At 43.2% G+C, this 26,334-nt stretch overlaps 1 protein-coding gene across 1 annotated transcript; it reads left to right on the top strand.

Annotated features, from left to right (window-relative positions):
- The first annotated feature begins 6,667 nt into the window (after nucleotides 1–6,667).
- On the top strand, nucleotides 6,668–26,334 carry cry2 (cryptochrome circadian regulator 2). Its single transcript, XM_080539188.1, has 12 exons — nucleotides 6,668–6,904; nucleotides 7,813–7,921; nucleotides 10,120–10,262; nucleotides 13,007–13,191; nucleotides 15,045–15,133; nucleotides 15,402–15,542; nucleotides 15,953–16,264; nucleotides 17,981–18,132; nucleotides 21,810–22,012; nucleotides 24,350–24,433; nucleotides 25,246–25,511; nucleotides 26,049–26,334. The coding sequence occupies exons 1-11, from the start codon at nucleotides 6,747–6,749 to the stop codon at nucleotides 25,479–25,481; spliced, it is 1,812 nt and encodes a 603-aa protein (XP_080395314.1). The 5' UTR covers nucleotides 6,668–6,746; the 3' UTR covers nucleotides 25,482–25,511; nucleotides 26,049–26,334.

Raw genomic sequence — 26,334 nt, forward strand, 5'->3', positions numbered from 1 at the left:
AGAGGGAGCATTCCTAACTTGATTAGGTACGGCTTGCAGGGAGATATTCTGTGTGAATTTTGCAAGTATTGCTAAATGCTTACATGTGTATACAGGCAGTATTACATCTTTTTCCCATTACAGTACATGATGTGCCTTTCCACGTGCTCTGCCTTTCCTTGTGCCGTTTAAAGGTTTTAAATTTAACCGTGAGATAATGCAATCATATCTCAGTTAAGATGACTCACCGGCAGCAGCCTCTGTAAAATCAGGTTTAATAATCATAGTGCATTTAGGTGGTATTATAAAAAAAAAAATGTACCTGGTGTTACAGAAATAAGATGACTTCCTTACGTTGTGTCTTAATGACAAGTGATTCATCACATTCCCACCGAGAATATATTATGTTGAAAGAGGGTTTGCGGTATACAGCTATTAATACAATCGATATCACTCAAATGTCGTCCTGTGAGAAGGTGTCGAAAAGGGCATGGTCTCTCAAAAATCAATAATATTTTACAGTGCAAGTCATTACAGAGATTTGCATACCGTATACCAGTGATTCCCCAGCCTGGTTCCGGGGAGCGAATTTGCGAAACCTAGGATGGTAGGGGGTGGCAGGGCAATACCGCTACCTGATTGGTTGGCGAAGCACTCCCTCATTGCCCCCTCATTGGCTGGCAATACCGCTACCTGATTGGTTGGCGAAGCACGCAATACCGCTACCTGATTGGTTGGCGAAGCACTCCCTCATTGCCCCCTCATTGGCTGGCGAGTCTACCATCTAAAGCCAGACTCCTTGCTATAAGCTATAGCTTGGGCTAACGTAAACGGCTTACGTAAACGCTAGCATGCGGCGTGTGAACGGGTTGAAATGCACGCCCAGAGAAGTTAGAAGTCATAAGGAAACATGTTTATTGACTGGGCAACACAGTGTAAAAATACACAGCTTCATAAAATAAACCAGAAACACTCATTCTGCAGTCTGCATGTTTTATTCTGATATTAACCACCCACAAACCATATTACTGCATAAGCAACCACACAGGGGAAATACAGTATCAAAGGAGCAGAACATTTCAGGAACATTTCAGAACTTTAGGAGTTGTTTAAACTTGAACTCTCTTAGATTATATTCAAGCCGATCAGCTACAGTGTTAGAAGTCATAAAGAAACATGTCACGTTCACGTTGTTGACGTTGACTGTTGATCTCATTTGCATACTCATGCTACATTCATGTCTATAAATGTTAGAGCGCCAAATAAATCTTCCTCTTTCCGGAATGTTAACCGATGCGAGCAGATGTGTACGTTATCCTTTCTATCTAATATATGTATATATATATATTATTATCTACGCTGGATGCTTGCTGAGGAACTTGGCTGAACTGTCAATGACATCTGGACACAAGTGGACAGAGGTGGTCAGTGGAACACTTTTTTGGAGACGCATATTACAAGTTTAAACAGCAATGTTTCTCGCTGTCCACTTGCAATCTAATCTCAAAAACACATTCTAAGTGTAACAGTCTCATTGTTCCCCACCCTTCTAACATGTCTAACATTTTACATTTTGTATCAATTAAGGTAGACTACTGAAGGAGAAGTGAGCGAGGGAAAAGACGAGCGAGAGAGGGAAAATATCGAGGCAGCCATGAACATTAAGTCTGAAGATCGGCTTGAATATAATCTAAGAGAGTTCAAGTTTAAACAACTCCTAAAGTTCTGAAATGTTCCTGAAATGTACTGCTCCTTTGATACTGTATTTCCCCTGTGTGGTTGCTTATGCAGTAATATGGTTTGTGGGTGGTTAATATCGGAATAAAACGTGCAGACTGCAGAATGAGTGTTTCTGGTTTATTTTATGAAGCTGTGTATTTTTACACTGTGTTGCCCAGTCAATAAACATGTTTCCTTATGACTTCTAACTTCTCTGGGCGTGCATTTCAACCCGTTCACACGCCGCATGCTAGCGTTTACGTTAGCCGTTTACGTTAGCCCAAGCTATAGCTTATTCATAGCTTTCAGTCACGTGGTTTCTTCCCTAGCAACCACCAACCTGACGGGCAAAAGTATCATAGCAACATCGCTCAACATGGCTGCCTACTATTTAGACCACCTCACTCATGAAGAACTATCAAGATACACGACGGTGATAGGAGTGGAGGATTGACAGCATTCAAATAGTGTTGGATTCCCTGTCTTCTACTCTATCCGGACACGTTGGAATTATTTTCCTAACCCCCGGAGAATCAAAGTTATTGACCTGCAAAGGGTGCCTCCTTGACCGGCTTTTCCCGTGAATAACACCGGTTATGGAGGTGGTACAAACATAAGACTATTATTGCTAAATTCACCATCAGTATACGGTCATTTTGAGCCCTTAACCACCGCGCTGACACCCCGAGAAGATATACTTTTAATATGAAACTCGATCAACCGGGCGTTCACCGGCTGCTGGACGAAACTCCCAACTCCCGCTGTCAGCGAGGCGAGGGAATATTTATATCCGGGAATTCGCTCCTTGCTGTGTCCACGGTGATAGGAGTGGAGGATCGACTCCATTCAAATAGTGTTGGATTCCCTGTCTTCTACTCTATCCGGACACGTTGAATTATTTTCCTAACCCCCGGAGAATCAAAGTTATTGACCTGCAAAGGGTGCCTCCTTGACCGGCTTTTCCCGTGAATAACACCGGTTATGGAGGTGGTACAAACATAAGACTATTATTGCTAAATTCACCATCAGTATACGGTCATTTTGAGCCCTTAACCACCGCGCTGACACCCCGAGAAGATATACTTTTAATATGAAACTCGATCAACCGGGCGTTCACCGGCTGCTGGACGAAACTCCCAACTCCCGCTGTCAGCGAGGCGAGGGAATATTTATATCCGGGAATTCGCTCCTTGCTGTGTCCACGGTGATAGGAGTGGAGGATCGACTCCATTCAAATAGTGTTGGATTCCCTGTCTTCTACTCTATCCGGACACGTTGGAATTACTTTCCTAACCCACGGGAAATCAAAGTTATTAACCCGCAAAAAATGGGTTTTGCCCGTGGGTTTTGCCCGCAAAAAGTGCCTTTTGCCCGTCAGGTGGGCGTTTCCACTATGCTGTGACGTCACATGAAAGCTATGAATAGCAAGGAGTCTGGCTTTAGATGGTAGACTCGCCAGCCAATGAGGGGGCAATGAGGGAGTGCTTCGCCAACCAATCAGGTAGCGGTATTGCGTGCTTCGCCAACCAATCAGGTAGCGGTATTGCCAGCCAATGAGGGGGCAATGAGGGAGTGCTTCGCCAACCAATCAGGTAGCGGTATTGCCCTACCACCCCCTACCATCCTAGGTTTCGCAAATTCGCTTCCGGCGAGACACAGTGGCAGCTGTTCCTTGTCCCAGCCTAGTGCTATCACACCTGATTGAACCAATCAACTGATCTCAACACCTTGATTAGCTGAATCACGTTTCACTGGGGGAGCTGGGACATAACCTACCTACCAACCAGTAGGCTACTAGACTCTCCAGGGCCAGGATTGAGGATCACTGCTGTATAGCAAATAGCCCAATGCATTTAAAATGGATTCGCAAAAGTTGAAAAGATAGTTTGGCATCCAGGAAGTTTGCCATCCATTTTAAAAAGCAAATTCCTCAGACACCCAACGTCTTTGTTTTTAGAAGAGTATAGACTACTCACACCGGGCCCAATGCCATAACCTATAGTCATTATCAGTACTCAAGTTGTAAAAGAAAATCAGGAGGGATGGTGGATTTGATCATATGGGGACAATTTGAGCATCCCCACAGCCAGTGGCGTAGCGCAAAATCCCGGGGCCCCTTTCGCAACGGAGTAAAAAAAAAAAAGTGCGTTTTTTAGAGGCCGATGCGTTATTGACGTTGCGAAATTTCGCAATATGCACTCTACATTCTAAATGCTTGACTTAGCAAAAGGTACAAACAAGTGAGAGCAACTAAAACCAAATGGTAGACTACATCAGTAGAATGTATTATAAGTAGAAAAGTACAAGCTTTATTTCTTTTAACAAAGTGTGGTGTGCACAGCAGCGCGATATCTGTAAACATACAAGCTGTAGACTCTCCGCTAAGGGTTGCCAGATGGGATTGAGAATTTCCAACCTAACCAATCTAAAAACGTCTAAATCCACCAAAAACCAGCCCATCTGGCAACCCTGTCTCCGCTGCATCAGAGTCTACTTGTTGCGTAAAATTGGCCAGGGTTAGTCAAATCCTTTGTTGGACATCTCGTTTCTTAAGTCCTGCTATATTGTGGCATTTCTTTAATGTTTGCCATCTGGTCTAGGAATACCCAGGGAGACGCAGACAGCAGAAGTAGAATAGAATAGTAGAATAGAAACATAACCAGCTATATATAGCCTAACCATGCTGAATTATGTACCTGTATGATGCACTGACAGCCTGTGACTGTGAACCTGGCCGGACCCTGCCCTTCTGCCTGAGTTTGAGTGTGATGCTGCCCAAATAAATGTTATTGTTTAGTGCTGTACGCTTTCGTGGTATTATATTGTGTGAATTATCATCTGTATGTTGTTTTTCTTTCACTCGACTAACCGCCGAGATAATACATGTACTTCCGTAAACATAAATTTTTTATTTTATTTTTTTACAATATCGGACAGACAGTCCCACATATAGCGGCTATAATGTCCGAATAGAGAATCTACCACCACCTAAAGAATGCTTATTGTACTTTGTATTGTATTTTCGCTTGCTCATTTTCCTTGTGTCTCGCTGCCTACGTGTGATGTCAAAGTCATGTTGCTATTGGATACGGCTAACTATGTATATATTTTTTCATATAGGCCTATATATTAAAATTAAGGTTGACACAATGAAGGGCCACTTATTTTCTTTGTTTTGTATTTTTTTAAATTATAAAATAAATAAAAATAAATATGGATCCAATGTTAGGGGGCCCCCTAGTGGCTGGGGCCCCCCCGCGGTGCGTCGCTTGCGGGCCCGTCCGCTACGCCACTGCCCACAGCGTCAGTGTTCAGTGTCAGTGACTTGGTAAAAATGTCAATGCATGTGTCCGTGCCCCCTCGCCCACAGTATTTTACTCAATATGCGCAAAACTAAATGTTGAAATAGCAGTAATACCACGTTCATTGATACAATTACATAAGGGATGGAAAGGGGGGATGGCAGTTTTAGAAGGGGGATGATTTTTACTGTTTTTATTTCAGGGGGGGGGTTCAACTCGAGTGCTGGTCATTATGGAGATTGATTGATTGATTGATTGAAAACTTTATTAGAAGATTTGCAGAAGTAGGTACATGAAAGTACATATTACATACAAGGTCAACTAACAGGATAAAAACCCAAGAAAGCCACTGGCTTATTTCAATTGGGGTCCTTGATTCTCAATTCATCGTTACATGTAAGACAGACAAAAAAGCTAGTACTATCTACAAGATAATACAGACAAATAACTATTACTATCTACAAGATAAACACACATCCATCATGGGAAGAACAATACAACAAAACATAAGGTATGTACAGCGGGTAGGACAGGTGGGGACATACACCACAGGTGGGGGCGGGGGACAAAACACAAAGTATGTACAGTGGGTAGTTCGGGTCTTTTAATCTGATTTTTGATTTAGAGGGTCCAGTTACGGATTGCAGCCTCCTGTAAATGTTTTTTGAGAGTGGTTTTGAAGGTGGGCAGTGTTTTGCACTCCTTTAAGATTATAGGAAGGGCGTTCCACATTTTTACTGCATAGTTTGCAAACGAGTTTAACCCCTTGTTTGTGGTGCAACGCGGTTGAACGTGGTTCGTGGAGCTTCCTCTGGTGTTGTATGTGTGGACGTTGTTCACTTTTTGGAAGTATGTTGACAGGTACTTGGGTGTCTTTGTGGTGTAGCGTATCTTGAAGACCAGGCCCAGTGCAAGCTGCTGCACTCTGTCAACTACTCGTAGCCAATCAAGGCTCAAAAAATGAGCAGCGGTTAGATGTGTCCTAGGGTTGAGGCCTAGCAGAAGCCTAACCAGTTTATTTTGGGCTGTCTGGAGTCTTGTTTTATGGGCCTTTGTGGTTCTATAGTACCATGATGTTACGGCATTGGAGAACATGTCTCTAAGTCCTGATGATTCACAAGCATACACTCCAGCAGGTTATAGCAGCACATAGATGGGGTTAACACGCCACCGAGTGGTGGAAAAAACAACTCACACCTGAAATAAAAATGCTATAAATAATAGACTAATATGCATCTCCAATGGAGATTTATTTTACCCCTGTGATTCGACAGTAGGCTACGAAGTTTTTAGTTTCGAGATCAGATTGCGCACATTGATCACACACTAGCTGCTTTAGGGTCGGTTTAATATAACTCTCACAATGTGTAACACCGGACAAAAAGTAGTGAAAACTGATCCCCAATCAGTTTCCTAATAGGACAACAACTCTAATCATGCATAATAATACGAAGCAGCCTTCACAACGTGACAGGGGCTATCTGCTTGGTCTACACGTGCGAAGCAACCAATCGGTGCTCGTCTAACGACGTTGCTCATTTCCATACAGTGACGTATGTCACTCGCTGACCAATGGAAGAAGAGAGATGAAGAAAACGGTTACGTATCGGAAAAACTGTCAACATCGATGCTCCACCCACTTATCGCTGTTGACCGACTTGGGGGAGACACCAAAAAACGTCGCTTATACAAGATCTTTCAATTCAATGCATACGTTTTCTTATCGGAATGGCATGATCTGAAATCATGGTCGTCAATTCCGTGCATTGGTTTCGCAAAGGGCTGCGACTACACGATAATCTGTCTCTACAAGAAGCCCTGAACGGCGCGGAGACTATACGCTGTGTTTATATTCTGGATCCGTGGTTCGCTGGGTCTGCTAACGTCGGAGTGAACAGATGGAGGTTAGTTTTAATAGTATTATTATTGCAGAAACAGAAACGCTCGACATGCCTTTTACAATGTTATGAATGATCGTCAGCGACGTGTGCAACAGACAGACACGTTGGACGGCAACTTCCACGTTATTCGTGATGTCAGCTGAACTGTTTTGAGTTCAGATAGAGTTGGCTTGCAACGGCTACGCGGGGGGTATTCCATCAAAGTCGCTAAAAGAAAAATCCAGGTTTATTTTTGATAAGTCTCGCGAGACCTGTCAAAAAAACCTGTGTTTTATGATAAGTCTCGCGAGATTTTCCTTTTTTTTAAAATCGTAAGTCCCTGGCTCTTATTGTCTTATTGTTTTATTGTTTTTAGTCCTTTTTCTTCTCTTTTAATTTTACCATATTTTGTATTACATTGTATTGTGTTTATTGTGCTTACTTATTTCCTGCATTTATCTATTTTTACTGTGAAGCACTGACTTTGGCATTGCTGTACGTAAATGTGCTATACAAATAAAGTTGACTTGACTTGACTTGACTTTAGTGACGTTGATGGAATACCCCCCAACTATCTATGATAGCAAGGCTATAGTAATATACGGTCTCTGCATGAACTGCTCTGTTTTACTGGCATCACTAACTGCTAACGATACAAACGGGGTCACTAGAAAATAACTTCACTCTAAATGTCTCAGTGTCAAATAGTAGGCTAGGTGATTTGAAGTATTTCTTCCACAGTGTGAATTTAAGACAAGGGAGTGCCTATAATCATGTCACCTGACTGTCCTGTCAGATGTTCCATGGGCTCCTATAGGGACTGTTTACCCCCAAAATAATCTCTTCCTCAGTTAACAAGGTTTCTCAGTTGCCCAAGTCTGCGCACATTTGATTGAGTCAGGATGATTGATTGAGTTTTCCCACATTTCCAGGTTTTTATTGGAGTCTTTGGAGGACCTGGACTCAAGTCTGCGTAAACTGAACTCCAGGCTGTTTGTGGTACGAGGCCAGCCTGCAGAGGTTTTTCCCCGTCTCTTCAAGGTCGGTGTTTTTCATCCAATTAGTCGAGGTTTGACATGGTTGAATGGTTAACACATGTTTGAATGGTGTCCAAGCGCATGACATCATTTTCTCAAGCTCCTCAATTAGGCTATCCCTCTCTAGTTGGCACTTAAATTCGTTTTTTAAAAGGAAGTGGTTGTCTGGTCATCCCATTTAAAACTCCCCCAGTTATTTTACTGATAGTTTACTGATAGCCTTTTCTAAAAAATTCAGACTGGTTTCCTGGGCCCAGATTAAGCCTAGTCCTCCTGGACTAAATCACACTTTCAGCGGTGAATCACTTGAAGATGCTTCTTTGTCCGGTGTTGCGCTAAATCCGTGTCCAGGAAATCGATCCTTAGATTAGCCTAATAATACACACTTCCTGTGTATCAATTCCTCCCCCATATTACCAGCTGTCTTTGGTGGATGTGATGTAGCAAGGCTTCTACTCAGGGATGATAATAATAATAAATAATAATAATAATAATAATAATAATAATAATACATTAGACTTATATAGCACTTTTGTAGACACTCAAAGACGCTTTACAAACTGAAAAGATTGAGTAGTAATAATAAAAAGAAACAAATAATAAAATAAAAGAAAGTATAGGGGTCTAATGAATTTTTTGATTACTAAATCTAAATCTAAGTGTCTTTGTAGGACAATCTACTCTGTATACTGCAATTACACCTAGATTTCGGACGGACAGTGTCCTCTGATGATGAGTGGTCTGGGGGACAGTGGGCGGGTTGTGTAGAACTAGCGCACCCCTCCTTGAGCCATTGAACTGGACGACGTCCTCCATGCGACGGCTTTGAGGTTATGTTAGTAGTACACCATGCATTTTGATTGTAGTACCACATGAGATTTTTGTCTGTTATGGATCGTGATTTGTCAGCTCCCCAAAGTAGTAGGATATTGCTGAAATATGCTGTTCACAACAACAGAGGTGAATAATAGTCATATGTCACCCATTGACAGTGCATCAAAGAAACTCTGCGTTCGTTTCAGAAAGGACCTGATAATCTGTCTTTACAGAACCCTTTCAAATGCTGTAGTAATGACTGTGGTCAAGTAATAGACGATCTCTGCTTGAATTGTACTGACTCACTGGCGCTTTCTTACTGACACATGCAACTGTTTCTCAACCCTCTAGTGATTTTCCAAACCCTCCCTGTTGGCTGCTTACTGTCTGTCCCATGCATGCCTGTTTAGTTCTAAGAATTAGTTCTTATTGGCCTGCCTGGTTAAATAAAGGTTAAATACGACAACAACAAAAAGATGTAGTTCTCTATAAATGCCACCACTGGCATTTCAGTAATTTAATTCAGAGTTCTGTTAGAGGTCTCTGAACAGGTAGGCTGGGCCTAGTGTGTGACACACCAGGATAGAGAAACAGTTGTTTATAAAAAGAGTCATTCTAGTCTGAAGAGGATGTGAGAGAGAGCCGCCGTCTAATGATCGCAAGGTTGGCAGATCAGTGGTTCGAGTCCTGGCTGGCACCATGTCAAAGTGTCCTTGGGCAAGACACTGAACCCCAAATTGCTCCCAGTGAGCAGGCCGGCGCCTTGCATGGTAGCTTGCCGCCATTGGTGTGTGAATGTGTGTGTGAATGGGTGAATGAGAGGCCGTTGTAAAGCGCTTTGGATAAAGGCGCTATATAAGTGCAGTCCATTTACCAGAATACCAGACAGGTGTTTTGTGGTACAATAGGCAGTCATGGTAATTGCGGATACAGCAGAGCACAAACGAATAGCCTTCAGTGTTCAGAACTCAATAGAAAACCAATAGGGAGTGCTCTTCAGAGGTGCAGCTACTCAAGGGATGGCACAAGTGTCATAGATTGCAGCGTCCACCCACCGCCACTAACACGTAGGATGTGGAGAGGGGACTTTTTAGCTATGCTATTCAGCTAGCGCTAGCTCTTTTTATTGACGTGAATTCAACTGTGAATCACCACAGGTGCTTGAAGCTCGTTGCAGAAATGGATGACGAACGGCTGATACGCTGAGGTGGAAAAATATATATATTTATATGCGGCAAATGACGGTGGAGCAGGTAGAACATGACGTTAACGCAACGCTAGGTGGAGCAGATACAACGTGAAGTTGAAGCAACGCTGGTACTGGAGCCAGCCTGTAAGTGTGCAGAGAATGCTCTGCTTTTATTGATGCTGTTGTGTTTCCTATAGGAGTGGAAGGTGACCCGCCTGACGTTCGAGTATGACTCTGAGCCGTACGGGAAGGAGAGAGACGGAGCCATCATCAAGATGGCTCAGGAGTTTGGGGTGGAGACGGTCGTGAGGAACTCTCACACACTCTACAATCTGGACAGGTCAGTTAGTTACAGTACTCTGTTGGAAGGGTCCAGTCAATGGACCTATCGTTAAGCCATGCCCCAGAATAGACATCGTCCAATCATATCACAGCAAAAGTCACGACAGGCAGAAAACTCGGACAAACAACTCGCTAATATCTGATGGTGAAAAGCTTCTAGACTAAATATTCTTGTCATCTTTAAAAAACTTGTCTATTACTTGCTGTGGTAAATCAGAAATCAGAAATTTGCCAACTCCCGCCATTGTAAGTCATTGAATGTCATTCAGTCACGGTCGGTCAGTCAGTCACCGTCAGTGAAGCGTTGTTTGTTTGTCCGAGTTTTCAAAGGGGGCGTGGCTTAGCGATAGGTCCATTGGAACTATGCCATGGGAACAGTGGGGTCAAACTCAGTCCTGCTACCAGTCTCATGTCCTCACAACTAGAGCAGAAATGGAGATGACGAGGTAAATACTCTCCAAACCAACCCCTGAAGAGAAATCAGTAAGATCGTTGTCATCTTCCACAGGCTTGAACATCTCTTGGGATTTCAATTGGTTTTCAGTGATTTCCATATGCCACTATAAGTACCCCAATAACCCACCCCTTCAAGCTCACCATCACCAGTTAACCCTCTCCCCCTCCCCTTCCCATGTGTCCCCAGCACTACCTTAATTAGGCCCCTATACTTTCTTCTATTTACCTTTTTGTTTCTATTTATCATTACTACTTGATCTTTTCAGGTGGTAAAGCGTCTTTGAGTGTCTAGAAAAGTGCTATATAAGTCTAATGTATTATTATTATTATTATTATGAGTAAAAGTGGATGGCTATTCTGCTGTTCTATAAATACGAACCGTGGTGTTAACAAGCCCGTGCTCTAAGCAATAAGCACAGCAGAGATCTCACAGCTCAAAGCTCTCACTGACGTAACAACTGGGACAGTCCTTTTCATGTTCCTCCGCTCGACCACATAGACAGGACTGCCCCCTGGTGGTCTGTTGTTGCTAGTGTGAGTCACACCACGGGACATGTGCATGTGGAGGGAGGTAACGTAGCTAAGCAGTGAGTCAGGTTAGCAGACATGTGTATGGACACACAGAGCCACCTGACCTGACCAGATAGCCCCGCCTCCACAGGATATTATCCAATCAGAAGGCCCCAGTCTGTACACACACAAAGGTGGCAGTTGTATAACATTTGAGTAGTCTGTCTGTAAGAGACATGGTTAGCTAGATACTGCCTTCTCCCTACTGGTCTCTCATAGTTATATGTGTAATGAGAGAGAACCAAGGTACTTCCTGATTAAATAAAACCAAATAAATTACCAGTGAAGTTTTTTGGTTTAGGAACATTTTTTTTTTTTTACAAATTCTGTAGATGAATGAGATCATGGGCCCTATTATGCACTTCTTAACTTGCCGTCTTAAGTCTTAATTAAGACGCACCGCCAGGTTAAGACCTACCGCCACCCTTATTATGCGCTTCATACGCGCTACTGCTATTATGCAGGTGTCTCTAGGCACCCACACATAAGACGTAAGACTCCCGTGCATATATTACTCATTGTGGGAGTGTCCATATGTTAATGAAGTGCGCTAGGCGCCCCTGCTATTATGCGATCTGACTTTGCGCCTAGCGCTAAGAAGTGGTTTGAAAAGTTCTTAGGCGCTAGACTGGGGTTGCACGTTTGCACGTTTTGAAACACGAGCGCGCCTCCGCGGTTTGCGCATGCGCAAACCGCGGAGGCGCGCTCGTGTTTCAAAACGTGCATGAAGTCTAGCACCTATGAACTGCATAATAGCATAGCGCTTATGACTTAACGCAGCCGGTTCTTAAAGGGAATGGCACCTGGCACGCTGATTGGGTTGATTGAGAAGACGCCCAAAACACACCCATGACTAATTTCTGGGCTTAGCGCCGGGTCTTAGGCGCCCACTACCGCACGCATAATAGCAAAGTGGCCTTGACCACGCCTCCACGTCTTAAGTTTAGATCTACCGCCTCGTCTTATTGCTTAAGACTTGAAGTGCATAATAGGGCCCCATATGTGTGAATATAATGATGACCTTTTATCGTCTTTCTAACTTATCCTTTGTGGTTTCCACAAATCCTTCAATGTAGCACTAACTTTCAATCACTTGATATACACGCTCAAGACAAATATATTTAAGCTGTTTTGTTGTTATTGACATTTTGGATTATGCAGAGATATGGTATGGAGCTCATTTCATATTCCCTGATATGCATTTTAAGAATCAACTCTGCATACATAATAATAATCTCAGATTTCTGAATGTTTTAAACATATCTCCAAAATGAGTTGTGCAGGAGTGAGAATGTTGTTACTGTAATATCATGTCATATCTGTGAACCTGTATTCTCCCATTAAAATATAAAAAAATATAATAATAATAATAATACATTAGACTTATATAGCGCTTTTCTAGACACTCAAAGACGCGAGTGAAAAGATCGAGTAGTAGGCCTAATAATAAAAAGAAACCAAAAATAAAGAATGTATAGGGGCCTAATTAAGGTAGTGCTGGGGACACATGGGAAGGGGAGGGGGAGAGGGTTAACTGGTGAAGAGGTGGGTTTGAGATGGGATAAAAAGAGGCCCACACACAGTATATCAAACACTCCCCAGTGTTTTATGACCGCACTCCAAACAACGTTTCGACTGTACAAGAAGTCTTCTTCAGGAAGAATATGCTGTGTAAGAATATTGCTCTAATCCCTCTTCTAATGTCCACGTCATCAGGATCATTGAGATGAACAACAACAGTCCCCCCCTCACCTTCAAGAGGTTCCAAGCCATCGTCAACCGCCTGGAGCTTCCCAAGAAACCTCTGGCCACCATCACCAAGGAGCAGATGGACAGCTGTCGCACCAAGATCTCTGACAACCACGACCAGCACTACAGCGTGCCTTCTCTAGAGGAGCTGGGTAAGAGAGGCTCTTTCTGCCAGGGAGTGGGAAAGAGAATAATCAGCATTACTTTAAAGCAGTGTTTCTCAAACCTCTCCTCGGGGACCACCAGCCGTTCCACATATTTGATCTGTTCCACCACCAGCACACCTGATTCAACTAATCAAGTGCAAAGCAATTATGGTTTGTACTTGATTAGTTGAATCAGGTGTGCTGGTGGTGGAACAGATCAAATATGTGGAACGGCTGGTGGTCCCCGAGGAGAGGTTTGAGAAACACTGGTTTAAGGGGATGGTTCAGCCTATTTTCATGTTACAGTGAAATGTCATCTTACCCTCCCTGAATAGGAATAACGCATAACAAAACATTTTCATGGTCGAATAATTGGTGTACTATTGGCGTAACGAATAATAGATTTTTTCGATGTGGGCCGACATTCACGAAGACAGGCATGGATCCGTGGCGAGAAATCATTTAATAACTTAAACGCCAAAAAACACATTTTCACACAGTAAAAAATCCAATTTATTCTGGTAGTAATCCTCATGAAATTCTTCTTCTGAATACTAGGGATGGGACAGAATAATCTAATAAATTAATCGTTACGGAGGGTCAAAGTAGATTTTGAATATTTGGACCGTTAATATTTTTTGCCATGGTGTAAGATAATTTTGTTCCACATATCCCACACTGGACACGATCGTCTTCTATGTTCTTGAAGTGTGGCCAAAGGGAGCTTTTGCGGGACTTGGACATTGTTAGCCTATTCCAGCAGAATGCACTCTGCAAACGAACTAACTAACTTACACAATGCACAGTACAAAAATGTCAGACTCTCGCCCCGTTCCACACTCCAAAGCATTAATGAACTATATTAATATTTAGGCTTGTGTATTGTGTATATTGTTTTTCTGTGCATGATTAATAATAATAAAACAAAGTTTAAATGTGTGGTATTGTAATGATTCTTTAGTCCTGACTGATCACCAGTGTATTAGCCTTGTTTGCGTGGTATTGATTTAATTGAATGATTATACTGTTGGCAGTATATACTAATTATAATGGCAACAAAAGCTCTTACTTAATGAGGCCCCAGAGCTTCTAGTCGGTTTTTAATTGTCAAGTACTTGTTGTCGCTAATTAATGAACAGCATTGTGTTCCACAGAATTCTCCCTTGCTGCTAAGCTTTACACAGTATACAACAGGGCTGGAACGATGCCAGACCGCTAATTATCGATACAAATATGTGACGATTCAAATCATTGGTGAGATGAAAAAAGAATTGCGATACTCTCTGTAAACAGCAGAGGGGGGTAATCTACTTTTGACTTCACTTTTGTTTTTCAGTCATAATTTGTCTGCAATCTCATTTTGTTATTTTTTTTTTTTTTTTTTTTTTTTTTGTATCGAATCATGAGTTGAGTTTATCGTTACATTCCTAGTATACAATACTGCAGTAATAAAGTAAAATGGAAAAAGCACAGTACAATGGACCTACCGCTAAGCCACGCCCCCAAAATAGAATTTGTCCAATCATATCACAGCAAAAGTCACTACAGGCAGAAAACTCGGACAAACAACTCGCTAATAATTTATGTGAAAAGCTTCTAGACTAAATATTCTTGTCATCTTTAAAAATAAATAAAAATAAACATGTCTATTACTTGCTGTGGTAAATCAGAAATCAGAAATTTGCCAACTCCCGCCATTGTAAGTCATTGAATGTCATTCAGTCACGGTCGGTCAGTCAGTCACTGTCAGTGAAGCGTTGTTTGTTCGTCTGAGTTTTCAAAGGGGGCGTGGCTTAGCGATAGGTCCATTCGTTTTGGTTTCCGTTATCCACTGTAACTAACTGCTCTCTCCTCTCCAGGGTTCAGAACTCAGGGTCTGAGTCCAGCAGTGTGGGGCGGAGGGGAGTCCGAGGCGTTGGAGAGACTCAACAAACACTTAGACAGAAAGGTCATCATTCAACATTCTACCATTTTCCATTTTGGACAACAATGAGTTGGTCTGCTGGAATGCCCTGCTACTCCAGATGGATCATGTGATCTCATTGATGTCATTGTCTTTGTTTAATCGGGACGTTTAATTCCAACTTTTTCACATTGTAACTCTATTCAGTAATGATTGAAATTGATCAACCCTCATCAAATATTCAGTTTTCTGTTGTCATGGTTACATGACGGGGGGTCTTACGTGGATGATTTGTTTGTGTGTTGTTCTGTAGACCTGGGTGGCGAATTTCGAGCGTCCCCGGATAAACGCGTGTACGCTGTTCGCCAGCCCCACAGGCCTCAGTCCCTACCTCCGGTTCGGCTGTCTGTCATGTCGGGTGTACTACTACAACCTGAGGGAACTCTACATGAAGGTAAAGGCCGTCGGAGAGAATTATAATAAAAACATTTTTAAAATGTTACAATGGTAAATGGTAAATGGACTTCACTTATATAGCACCTTTATCCGAAGCGCTTTACAACGGCCTCTCATTCACCCATTCACACACACATTCACACACCAATGGCGGCAAGCTGCCATGCAAGGCACCGGCCCCGCTCACTGGGAGCGATTTGGGGTTCAGTGTCTTGCCCAAGGACACTTCGACATGTGGCCAGCCGGGGCTCGAACCAGCCGATCTGCCAACCTTGCGAGCATTAGACGGCGGCTCTACCTCCTGCGCCACAGCCTCCGTGTAGCATATTTGTTTACATTATAAGGGCCACATGGGTGATTGTCCATAACCCTCTATAATAATCCCACCCTCTCTCTCTCTCTTTGTAGTTGCGGAGGCGCTCCAGCCCCCCTCTGTCCCTGTTCGGGCAGCTCCTGTGGAGAGAGTTCTTCTACACGGCCGCCACCAACAACCCCAACTTCGACCGGATGGAGGGGAACCCCATCTGCGTGCAGATCCCCTGGGACCAGAACGCCGAGGCGCTGGCCAAGTGGGCCGAGGGGCGGACCGGCTTCCCCTGGATCGACGCCATCATGACCCAGCTGAGGCTGGAGGGCTGGATCCACCACCTGGCCCGGCACGCCGTGGCCTGCTTCCTGACCCGGGGGGACCTGTGGCTCAGCTGGGAGAGCGGCATGAGGGTACGGTACCCGGAAGCTTCTGTTTTTGCAGGGTTGTTGTGTTTATCCACAATGCAGCGCTTCAGTGACGCATCGGTACATTCTCCACACATCTCCCTGCCAGTGATGGTAGACTGTCGTCCAGGGTTCCCTTCCCACGGGTCCTTGAAATCCTTGAAAGTTTGTGAATTTGAGAACCAAAAAATCAAGGTCTTAAAGGTTTTTGAAAATAGACATGGGTCATTGAAAGTGCTTGAATTCCTCTCTCTCTCTCTCTCTCTCTCTCTCTCTCTCTAAAAAAAAAGAATATATATATTCACAAATGTTTTACTTAGCTCGTCAACTAGTAAATAACTCTGTATTGCTTAACTTTACACATATTTCACAATATATTGTTTTGCTGTGCTGTGGTAGAGAAGGCAAGAGACCATCTAGTGTTCACACATTCAAGCCTCTCTTTTTAATTGTTGTCTGTGAGCGGATAGTTCCTATTATATACATTCTCATCTAGGTCTGTCTCAAACCATGCTGTGTTGGGTCCTTGAATTTGAGGGAATTGAGTCTTGAAAGTCCTTGAAAGGTGCTTGAATTTGATGTTTCAGAAGGTGTGGGAACCCTGGGCTTCTGTTTGGCTCTGTCCTGAAATACCTTCCAGACCCTAGACACCCTTAGGCCCTGTCCAGAAACCGCCCCTGCCTATAGCCCTGTCATGAAACTACCCCTAGCTAGACCCTACTTACTTGTGCTGATATGAGGGGTTGGAGAGGATTCATGGCGTTAGAATTATAAGGTTCTATCTCCATTTTTGTCAAAATTGATTTCTTTACATAATCTGATCCATTAGGTGTTTATTAATGCCTGTGTGGTGTTATTTTTAAAATGTTGACATTTTTGAGTTAGTAATTAATAAAATACAAAGGTTCCATCTCACAAAACATAATGGAATGTCAAAACTTTGACGCTCAATATCTCTGAACTACCCTAAACGGAGATAGAACCTTATAATTCTAAGCTCACGGATTGCCTTTTTGAGGGTTATTACCATATTGCTGGTTACAATACCTCGAATACAAATTCTTTCAGATCCACATAAAGTACCTAGGTGGGAGGGGGTTTGAGCTCCATGTGTGATTCATTATTAGATAAGGGCTTAGTGAGTGTCAACCAGCCTGTTGGTCAGTCAGGAGTGTGTGTTAGGGAGTATGCGTAAAAGTGACCTCTAACCTGCAAAGCGGTCATTAGCCCAGCGTGGCAGATCTGGGGCTTATCCTCAAAGCCAACGTCACTCAGTGTCTGATCTAGGTAATGTGGCACCTTGGCATCGCCCCCGAGTCCACACACACACTAGGAGCTGTTGGTTAGATACAGACCCAAAGTGTTACTACGGACAGTATTATGGTCTGGCTCCAGATCTGTCTGTGTTTTCCTGCGTCGTTCCATATAGTGATGTTTGCCCTCTCTGCCACCATCACAACAACAACAACGACAACGACGACAGAGGAGTCGGCCGGAGCACACGCAGACATGGAGTCAGGCTGTCGTCACGTAGCGTCTTCTCTGCTTTGACCAAAATCTCTCTTCACAGTCTTCACTCGACCGGAACCGTTTGAGGAGCTGTTATTGCCGGATAGCGGTTGACGTTAGCTCACCACAGACAGAAGTGCGAGTTAGTTATGACCCGTAGCTAAACCCGCTGCTCTGTCTGGCTCTCTCTGTCTGTTCCGGCTGGTTCCTCAGGTGTTTGAGGAGCGCCTGCTGGACGCAGACTGGAGCGTGAACGCGGGCAGCTGGCAGTGGCTGTCCTGCAGCGCCTTCTTCCAGCAGTTCTTCCACTGCTACTGTCCTGTGGGCTTCGGCCGGAGGACGGACCCCAGTGGAGACTTTATCAGGTATGTACACTACACACTGCACACTACACACTACACACCACACACTGCTGTACACTACACACTACACACTGCTTAGGGCTGCACGATTAATCGATTTTAAATCGAAATCGCGATTTGAAATGATGCGATTAGCTAATCGCAAAGCCTGCGATTTGCCTGCGATTTTTTTTTTTTTTTTTTTTTTTTTTTAAACCTTTATTTTACCAGGAAGTCACATTGAGATTAAAACCTCTTTTGGAAATTTGATCAGCACTCATGGAATGCCTCTTGTCCAATCAAATTACTTGGTCTCTTTATGACTTTGAACCCGGCGCTCTCAGAGCGAATTTACGAACGCAGGCATAGGTTGTGTCACGACAGTCAGTCCAATTATTATGAGACTTTGGGCTAACGTAACGGAGACAATTAGACACCACTTGGCTTACTGGACGTATGATAAACGTTAGTATGTTATAATTGCGACAGGTAAGTGTACAATTTCACTACTGTACCAGCCAAGTGCATGTCGGTGCTGTTAGTCCAGCCTTAAACTTAGCTTAGCTAACTTGTAGTCTTCGAGACGGTAGCTTAGCTTAGCTACTCATGCTAACCCGGCGTTAAAGTACAGACACAGAGTTGACAGTCTCAGCAACCTGCGGGTTGGTGTTTATATAGTATAGCAGGCTTATGGATACATGGAAGTTAACTGTTCTGTTGTCAAACATGAATGTGTCCTGTATGCATAACCTCATACCATTCGTTCATACCAGCCGGCTTTAAAGACGCAGAGGTTAGCCTAGCCTAGCCTTGGGCTGAAGTATGTCACAGATTTCTAAGTCAAGGTGACGTGTGTCTGTGCTCCATAGTCAGAGACCACCATTCTATCATTCATCAGTTCGACTGTTGACCGAGTCATCTAGATGTGGTCCTTTCAGTTATAGTCACAGTGTATCCCCAAATGATAATTTTAATAGCTGGATCATCTTAGAAAGTAGCCATGAAAAAAAATGAAGGGGGATTGGGGCTACCAAACTTCGAATGGTATTATTGGTCCTTTGTGCTGCGTCCTCTCTCCACATGGTTTGATCCGGCTGCTCGTGTTTCTTGGCGCCCCTTAGAGGAAAACATTGTCCATCCTCATAGGTTACAAGATGTAATATACTGTAACATTTCTATTAAACAGTCCAAATTGAAATTCGGCTCCATCATCACTGAATTAATCTCAGTTTGGCGATGCGCAGAAAAGCTCTGCAAAATCTCAACCAAATGGTACCTCCATTCGCCTATATTTAAAAATTCAATTCTCCAGTTGGGAGGCCGTCCAATCTCATTTCCCCAGTGGAGTGACAAGGGAGTTCACACATTCTCAGATTTATTTGGGGCTGAGGGTCTCCGCTCATTCCAAGACATTCAGAGAAACTTTAATTTACCGGGTACGTCCTTTTTTTTCTACCTTCAATTACGTACAGCTATGCGCACATACGGGGTACCCTGGAATAGCTCATTAGACATACATCCATTTCACATAGCATTCACCAGACCCAGGGGTCAGGTCTCAGCTCTTTACTCCATCCTGGTTAAGGCTTCTTTAAAACCATTACACATTGACAGAGTGTGGAAAGATACTTTATCACACAATAACTTAAATTGGCAATTAATTTGGCAAAACACATCCCTTTCCTCCAGAAATCCCAACCACCAGGTTATCCATTTCAATTTTACTCATAGGACATACTTCACTCCATATCTGCTACATAAAATAAAGACCATACCTTCACCTAACTGTACTCTTTGCACCCGAAATACAGTTGGCACCTTTTTTCATATGGTATGGGAATGCCCGGGAGTGGCTGATTTCTGGAGGACAGTTTGTGATGCATTGTCCCTGATCCTGTCCAAACACATTCCACACTCACCATTAGTCCTATTGTTAAATGACAGTTCAAACCTGGATCTAAACATCAAACAAAGACGCATCTGGCTGGCCGGCCTTACAGCAGCCAAAAGGCTTATAGCTTGCAGGTGGAAGTCACCCCATTTCTTGACTACGCAGAGATGGATATTAGACTTCATTGACATAGCCAGCATGGAACACTGGATAGCCAACAGGCATCATGCAATTTCGGACAATGTCTCATGCTGGGACCAAACTATAACCATCCTCAAGACACTATTATAGGCTAATCGATTTGCTCCTTCCAAAGGGTCCTGTAGGGGGGGGGGCGGGCGGGGGGCTGTGATTGGGTGGGGGGTGGTGGGCGGGGGGGTTGTGATTGGGCGGGTGGGTGGGAGGTATCTGGCGGGAGGGACATTTGTGGGAGGAGGGGTAGGTGGGGAATTATTGGGGTAAAGGGAGATTGGGAAGGGAAGGGGAGGGGGGGGGGTTGAAAGGTTTATGCGCATTTTGTATTTGTACTGGTAAACCGTATTTGTGTTATTCTATTTTCTCCTTTGTTTATTTGTATGTTACCACTCCCCTTGTTTTACTCCCTGAAATAATAATAAAAAATTGATCACAAAAAAAAAAAAAAGTAGCCACCTGTCTAGATGAGATATACAATTCATATCTTTTAAGTTCTCATCCTTGCATTAGAATTAGAGCAGTTAATAGTTTGATGGTATCATGTGGTAATGCTCTCTGAAAATAGGTGATAGACAGATTCATCCAATCACCTGCCAAGTATTTTTTGAAAGTACCTGCCCTTTTCCAAACAGCTTCCAATTAAGCTTTCCTAGATGGTTGTGTGAAACAAACCACCTGAGTCAGGTTAGTAATGCTCCATCACATGTTTTAATCTGAAGCTTGATTTTAAAGCAACCCAACTTTAAAGCAACCCAATGTAAGTTTAGTTCTTTCACTCGTAGCTCGGGCTGTGGGGGTGCTAGAGGAGGGAGCCTCTAAGTCCCCTGAAGACGTACAAACAAACTGCACGTTGATACGACCTTCCTAGCCGGAGATATGGCCACACTTTACAAAAACTCCCTTTTTTTTTTTTTTTTTTTTTTTTTGCTATTTAAAAAATAAATAATCGCAAATTAATCGCAATCGCGATATCTGTCCAAATAATCGCAATTCGATTTTTTCCCCAAATCGTGCAGCCCTAACACTGCTGTACACTACACACTACACACTGCATACTACACACTACACACTACACACTGCTGTACACTACACACTACACACTACACACTGCATACTACACACTACTGTACACTACACACTACATACTACACACTACACCCTACACACTGCATACTACACACTACTGTCAACTAGTAAATAAGTCTCTGTATTGCTTAACTTTACACATATTTCACAACATATTGTTTTGCTGTGCTGTGGTAGAGAAGGAAAGAGACCATCTAGTGTTCACACATTCAAGCCTCTCTTTTTAATTGTTGTCTGTGAGCGGATAGTTCCTATCATATAAATTCTCATCTAGATCTGTCTCAAACTATGCCGTGTTGGGTCCTTGAATTTGAGGGAATTGAGTCTTGAAAGTCCTTGAAAGGTGCTTGAATTTGATGTTTCAGAAGGTGTGGGAGGGAACCCTGTGGAAAACAATAGGAGGGCTGTGAACATCTAGTAATAGTAATTAACGGTTTGTACATCGTCCTTATTGGTTTTAGCTGAACGTGTGTAACGTCTAGAGTCCTCAGGACTGGCTGAAACAGCAGTGTGGTTGTCTGTGATCCAGGCGCTACATCCCAAAGCTGAAGGACTACCCCAACCGCTACATCTACGAGCCGTGGAACGCCCCTCTGTCAGTGCAGAAGGCAGCCAACTGCGTGGTGGGGGTGGACTACCCCACGCCCATGATCAACCACGCCGAGGGCAGCAGGCTCAACATCGAGAGGATGAAACAAGTGTACCAGCAGCTCTCCCACTACAGAGGCCTCAGTAAGTCTACTCTAGTCTAGTCTACTCACCTCTACTCTACTCTAGTCTACTCTAGTCTAGTCTACTCACCTCTACTCTACTCTAGTCTAATCTACTCTAGTCTAGTCTAGTCTACTCACCTCTACTCTAGTCTAATCTAGTCTACTCTAGTCTACTCACCTCTACTCTAGTCTAGTCTACTCTAGTCTAGTCTAGTCTACTCACCTCTAGTCTAGTCTACTCACCTCTACTCTAGTCTAGTCTACTCACCTCTACTCTAGTCTAGTCTAGTCTACTCTAGTCTAGTCTAGTCTACTCACCTCTACTCTAGTCTAGTCTAGTCTACTCACCTCTACTCTAGTCTAGTCTACTCACCTCTACTCTACTCTAGTCTAGTCTACTCACCTCTACTCTAGTCTAGTCTACTCACCTCTACTCTAGTCTAGTCTACTCACCTCTACTCTACTCTAGTCTACTCACCTCTACTCTAATCTAGTCTACTCACCTCTACTCTAGTCTAGTCTACTCACCTCTACTCTAGTCTAGTCTACTCACCTCTACTCTACTCTAGTCTAGTCTACTCACCTCTACTCTAGTCTAGTCTACTCACCTCTACTCTACTCTAGTCTAGTCTACTCTACTCTAGTCTAGTCTAGTCTACTCACCTCTACTCTAGTCTAGTCTACTCACCTCTACTCTAATCTAGTCTACTCACCTCTACTCTAGTCTAGTCTACCCACCTCTACTCTAGTCTAGTCTACTCACCTCTACTCTACTCTAGTCTAGTCTACTCACCTCTACTCTAATCTAGTCTACTCACCTCTACTCTAGTCTAGTCTACTCACCTCTACTCTAGTCTACTCACCTCTACTCTACTCTAGTCTAGTCTACTCACCTCTACTCTAGTCTAGTCTACTCACCTCTACTCTACTCTAGTCTAGTCTACTCTAGTCTAGTCTAGTCTACTCACCTCTACTCTAGTCTAGTCTAGTCTACTCACCTCTACTCTAGTCTAGTCTACTCACCTCTACTCTACTCTAGTCTAGTCTACTCACCTCTACTCTAGTCTAGTCTACTCACCTCTACTCTAGTCTAGTCTACTCACCTCTACTCTAATCTAGTCTACTCACCTCTACTCTAGTCTAGTCTACTCACCTCTACTCTAGTCTAGTCTACTCACCTCTACTCTACTCTAGTCTAGTCTACTCACCTCTACTCTAATCTAGTCTACTCACCTCTACTCTAGTCTAGTCTACTCACCTCTACTCTAGTCTAGTCTACTCACCTCTACTCTAATCTAGTCTACTCACCTCTACTCTAGTCTAGTCTACTCACCTCTACTCTAATCTAGTCTACTCACCTCTACTCTAGTCTAGTCTAGTCTACTCACCTCTACTCTACTCTAGTCTAGTCTAGTCTACTCTAGTCTAGTCTACTCACCTCTACTCTACTCTAGTCTAATCTACTCTACTCTAGTCTAGTCTAGTCTACTCTAGTCTAGTCTACTCACCTCTACTCTACTCTAGTCTTATCTACTCTACTCTAGTCTAGTCTACTCACCTCTACTCTAATCTAGTCTACTCACCTCTACTCTAGTCTAGTCTACTCTAGTCTACTCACCTCTACTCTACTCTAGTCTAGTCTACTCACCTCTACTCTAATCTAGTCTACTCACCTCTACTCTAGTCTAATCTAGTCTACTCACCTCTACTCTAATCTAGTCTACTCACCTCTACTCTACTCTAATCTAGTCTACTCACCTCTACTCTAATCTAGTCTACTCACCTCTACTCTAGTCTACTCTAGTCTAGTCTAATCTAGTCTAGTCTACTCTAGTCTAGTCTAGTCTACCCCTCTGTTTATGAGACACCTCACTACAGAGGCCTCAGTAAGTCTACTCTACTATAGTCTAGTCTACTCAACTCTAATCTAGTCTACTCAACTCTAATCGAGTCTACTCAACTCTAATCTAGTCTACTCAACTCTAATCTAGTCTACTCAACTCTAATCTAGTCTACTCAACTCTAATCTAGTCTACTCAACTCTAATCTATCTAGTCTACTCAACTCTAGTCTAGTCTAGTCGACCCCTCTGTTTATGAAACACCTCACTACAGGGCCCACATTATGTTCAAACCAGCCCCTCTGTAAACTAGACACTGTAGACCGGGGGTATTCAATGAACATTCAACAAGGTCCAGTGCCAAATGCCAAAAACTGGGGGGAAAAATGTTGGATTCACAGTCTGCTGTCTAGCGGTTGTCATGGTAACATTGTGTGTGTGTGTCTGTGTGTGTGTGTGTGTGTGTGTGTTGTGTGTGTGTGTGTGTGTGTGTGTGTGTGTGTGTCTGTGTGTCAGGTCTCCTGGCGTCCGTGCCCACCATCAAGGAAGAGGCAGAGCCTCCGATGACAGACGACTCTCAGGCCAGCAGCAGCACCTGTGGTACGTCTGGACGTGTTCACCAGTTATGGACCTAACGCTAAGCCACGCCCCCAAATAGAAATTGTCCAATCATATCACAGGCAGAAAACTCAGACAAACAACTCGCTAATATCTGATGGTGAAAAGCTTCTAGACTAAATATTTTTGTCATCTTTAAAAAAAAAAAAACATGTCTATTACTTGCTGTGGTAAATCAGAAATCAGAAATGTGCCAACTCCCGCCATTGTAAGTCATTGAATGTCATTCAGTCACGGTCGGTCAGTCAGTCACTGTCAGTGAAGCGTTGTTTGTTTGTCCGAGTTTTCAAAAGCGGCGTGGCTTAGCGATAGGTCCATTAGTCTAAGGTTTTAAGTTGCTGCCTTAGATGAATGGAAACACAAGCATACGTTTAGAATAATGCAAAATGAAAGCAAGCTGAAGTCAGCAAGAAAAACCCTCAGGGTGTGTTCACGGTATATCGACTTGGAAAAGGAAAACGTCCTCTATGGTAGTGTTGGATGTACAGAGACGGACGTATGGCTAATACTTCAAGCTCGCCTTCACCAGTTTACCCTCTCCCCCTCCCCTTCCCATGTGTCCCCAGCACTACCTTAATTAGGCCCCTATAATTTATTCTATTTACCTTTTGTTTCTTGTTTATTATTACTACTCGATTTTTTCAGTTTGTAAAGCGGCTTTGAGTGTCTAGAAAAGTGCTATATAAGTCTAATGTATTATTATTATGATTATTATTATTGTTATTATTATTATTATTGTTATTATTGTTATTATAATTATTATTATTATTATTAATAGAACCTCTGTGTTCCAGACTCGCCCCCTGCCCAGCCCTCACCCCCCTGCCCGTCCCAGAGGAAGAGAGGCAGGCCGTCAGACTCAGACCTCCAGAGCAGCCAGAAGGGCACCCAGTCCAAAGTCCAACACACCAGCGCCAGCCCTGCCAGAGAGGACAGGATGTCAGAGGAGGGACCGGCGGAGGAACCACGGCAGCAGTCAGAGGAGCTACAACACGACCTGCCAGGAGAGAAGTTGGTCCACCAGCAATGACAGCGGCGGGTACTTACAGCAAGTAAGTAAGTAAGTAATAACGTTTATTTCTATAGCACCTATCCCAGACCAGGGTTCACAAAGTGCTTTACATATCGTGAGCTTAGAATTCTAAGGTTCTATCTCCGTTTAGAGTCGTTTAGAGATATTGAGCTTCAAAGTTTTTACATTCCATTATGTTTCATGAGATGGAACCTTTGTATTTTATGAATTACTAACCAAAAAATGTAAACATTTTAGAAAATAGCACCACACAGGCATTAATAAACACCTAATGGATCAGATTATGTAAAAAAAAAAATAGATAGAACCTTATAATTCTAACGTCACGATATATAAAAACATAATAAAAGAGCAAAAGTTATAGCAGGTTAAACGAAAAAGGTAAACAAGGGGAAAATAAGAACAAGTAAACAAATAACAAGTGTACAACAAATAATAACAGAGACCCATCTAAACACACTTGACTAGACTAGGCTGTTTTACCTCAGGTGATGAGAGTCTTGAGTGTGAGTTTCGTGTCCTTGTTTGTTCATCGGTTGTTTGTTGTTGACTGTGTTCCTTCAGGAGCTTCTCCAGAGAGGACAGGCGGAGTCTGATGTCTGATGTCCTGGGCTGTCACCAACCCGTCGGGCAAGCCTAGGGTCTCTCTCTCACACACACACACACACACACACACACACACACACACACACACACACACACACACACACGCACGCACGCACAAACAAACACAAACACAGACAGTATGAGAAGCATTACAAATCCAGATTAGCAGAAAAAACTGCACAGTTGCCAATAATGTGCATAGTATCAATACAGCAATGTTACAATGAGTGTATTATAATAATAA

The sequence above is a fragment of the Nansenia antarctica genome (assembly GCF_963989245.1).
Source record: "Nansenia antarctica genome assembly, chromosome: 9".
In the NCBI taxonomy this organism is placed as follows: Eukaryota; Metazoa; Chordata; class Actinopteri; order Argentiniformes; family Microstomatidae; genus Nansenia; species Nansenia antarctica.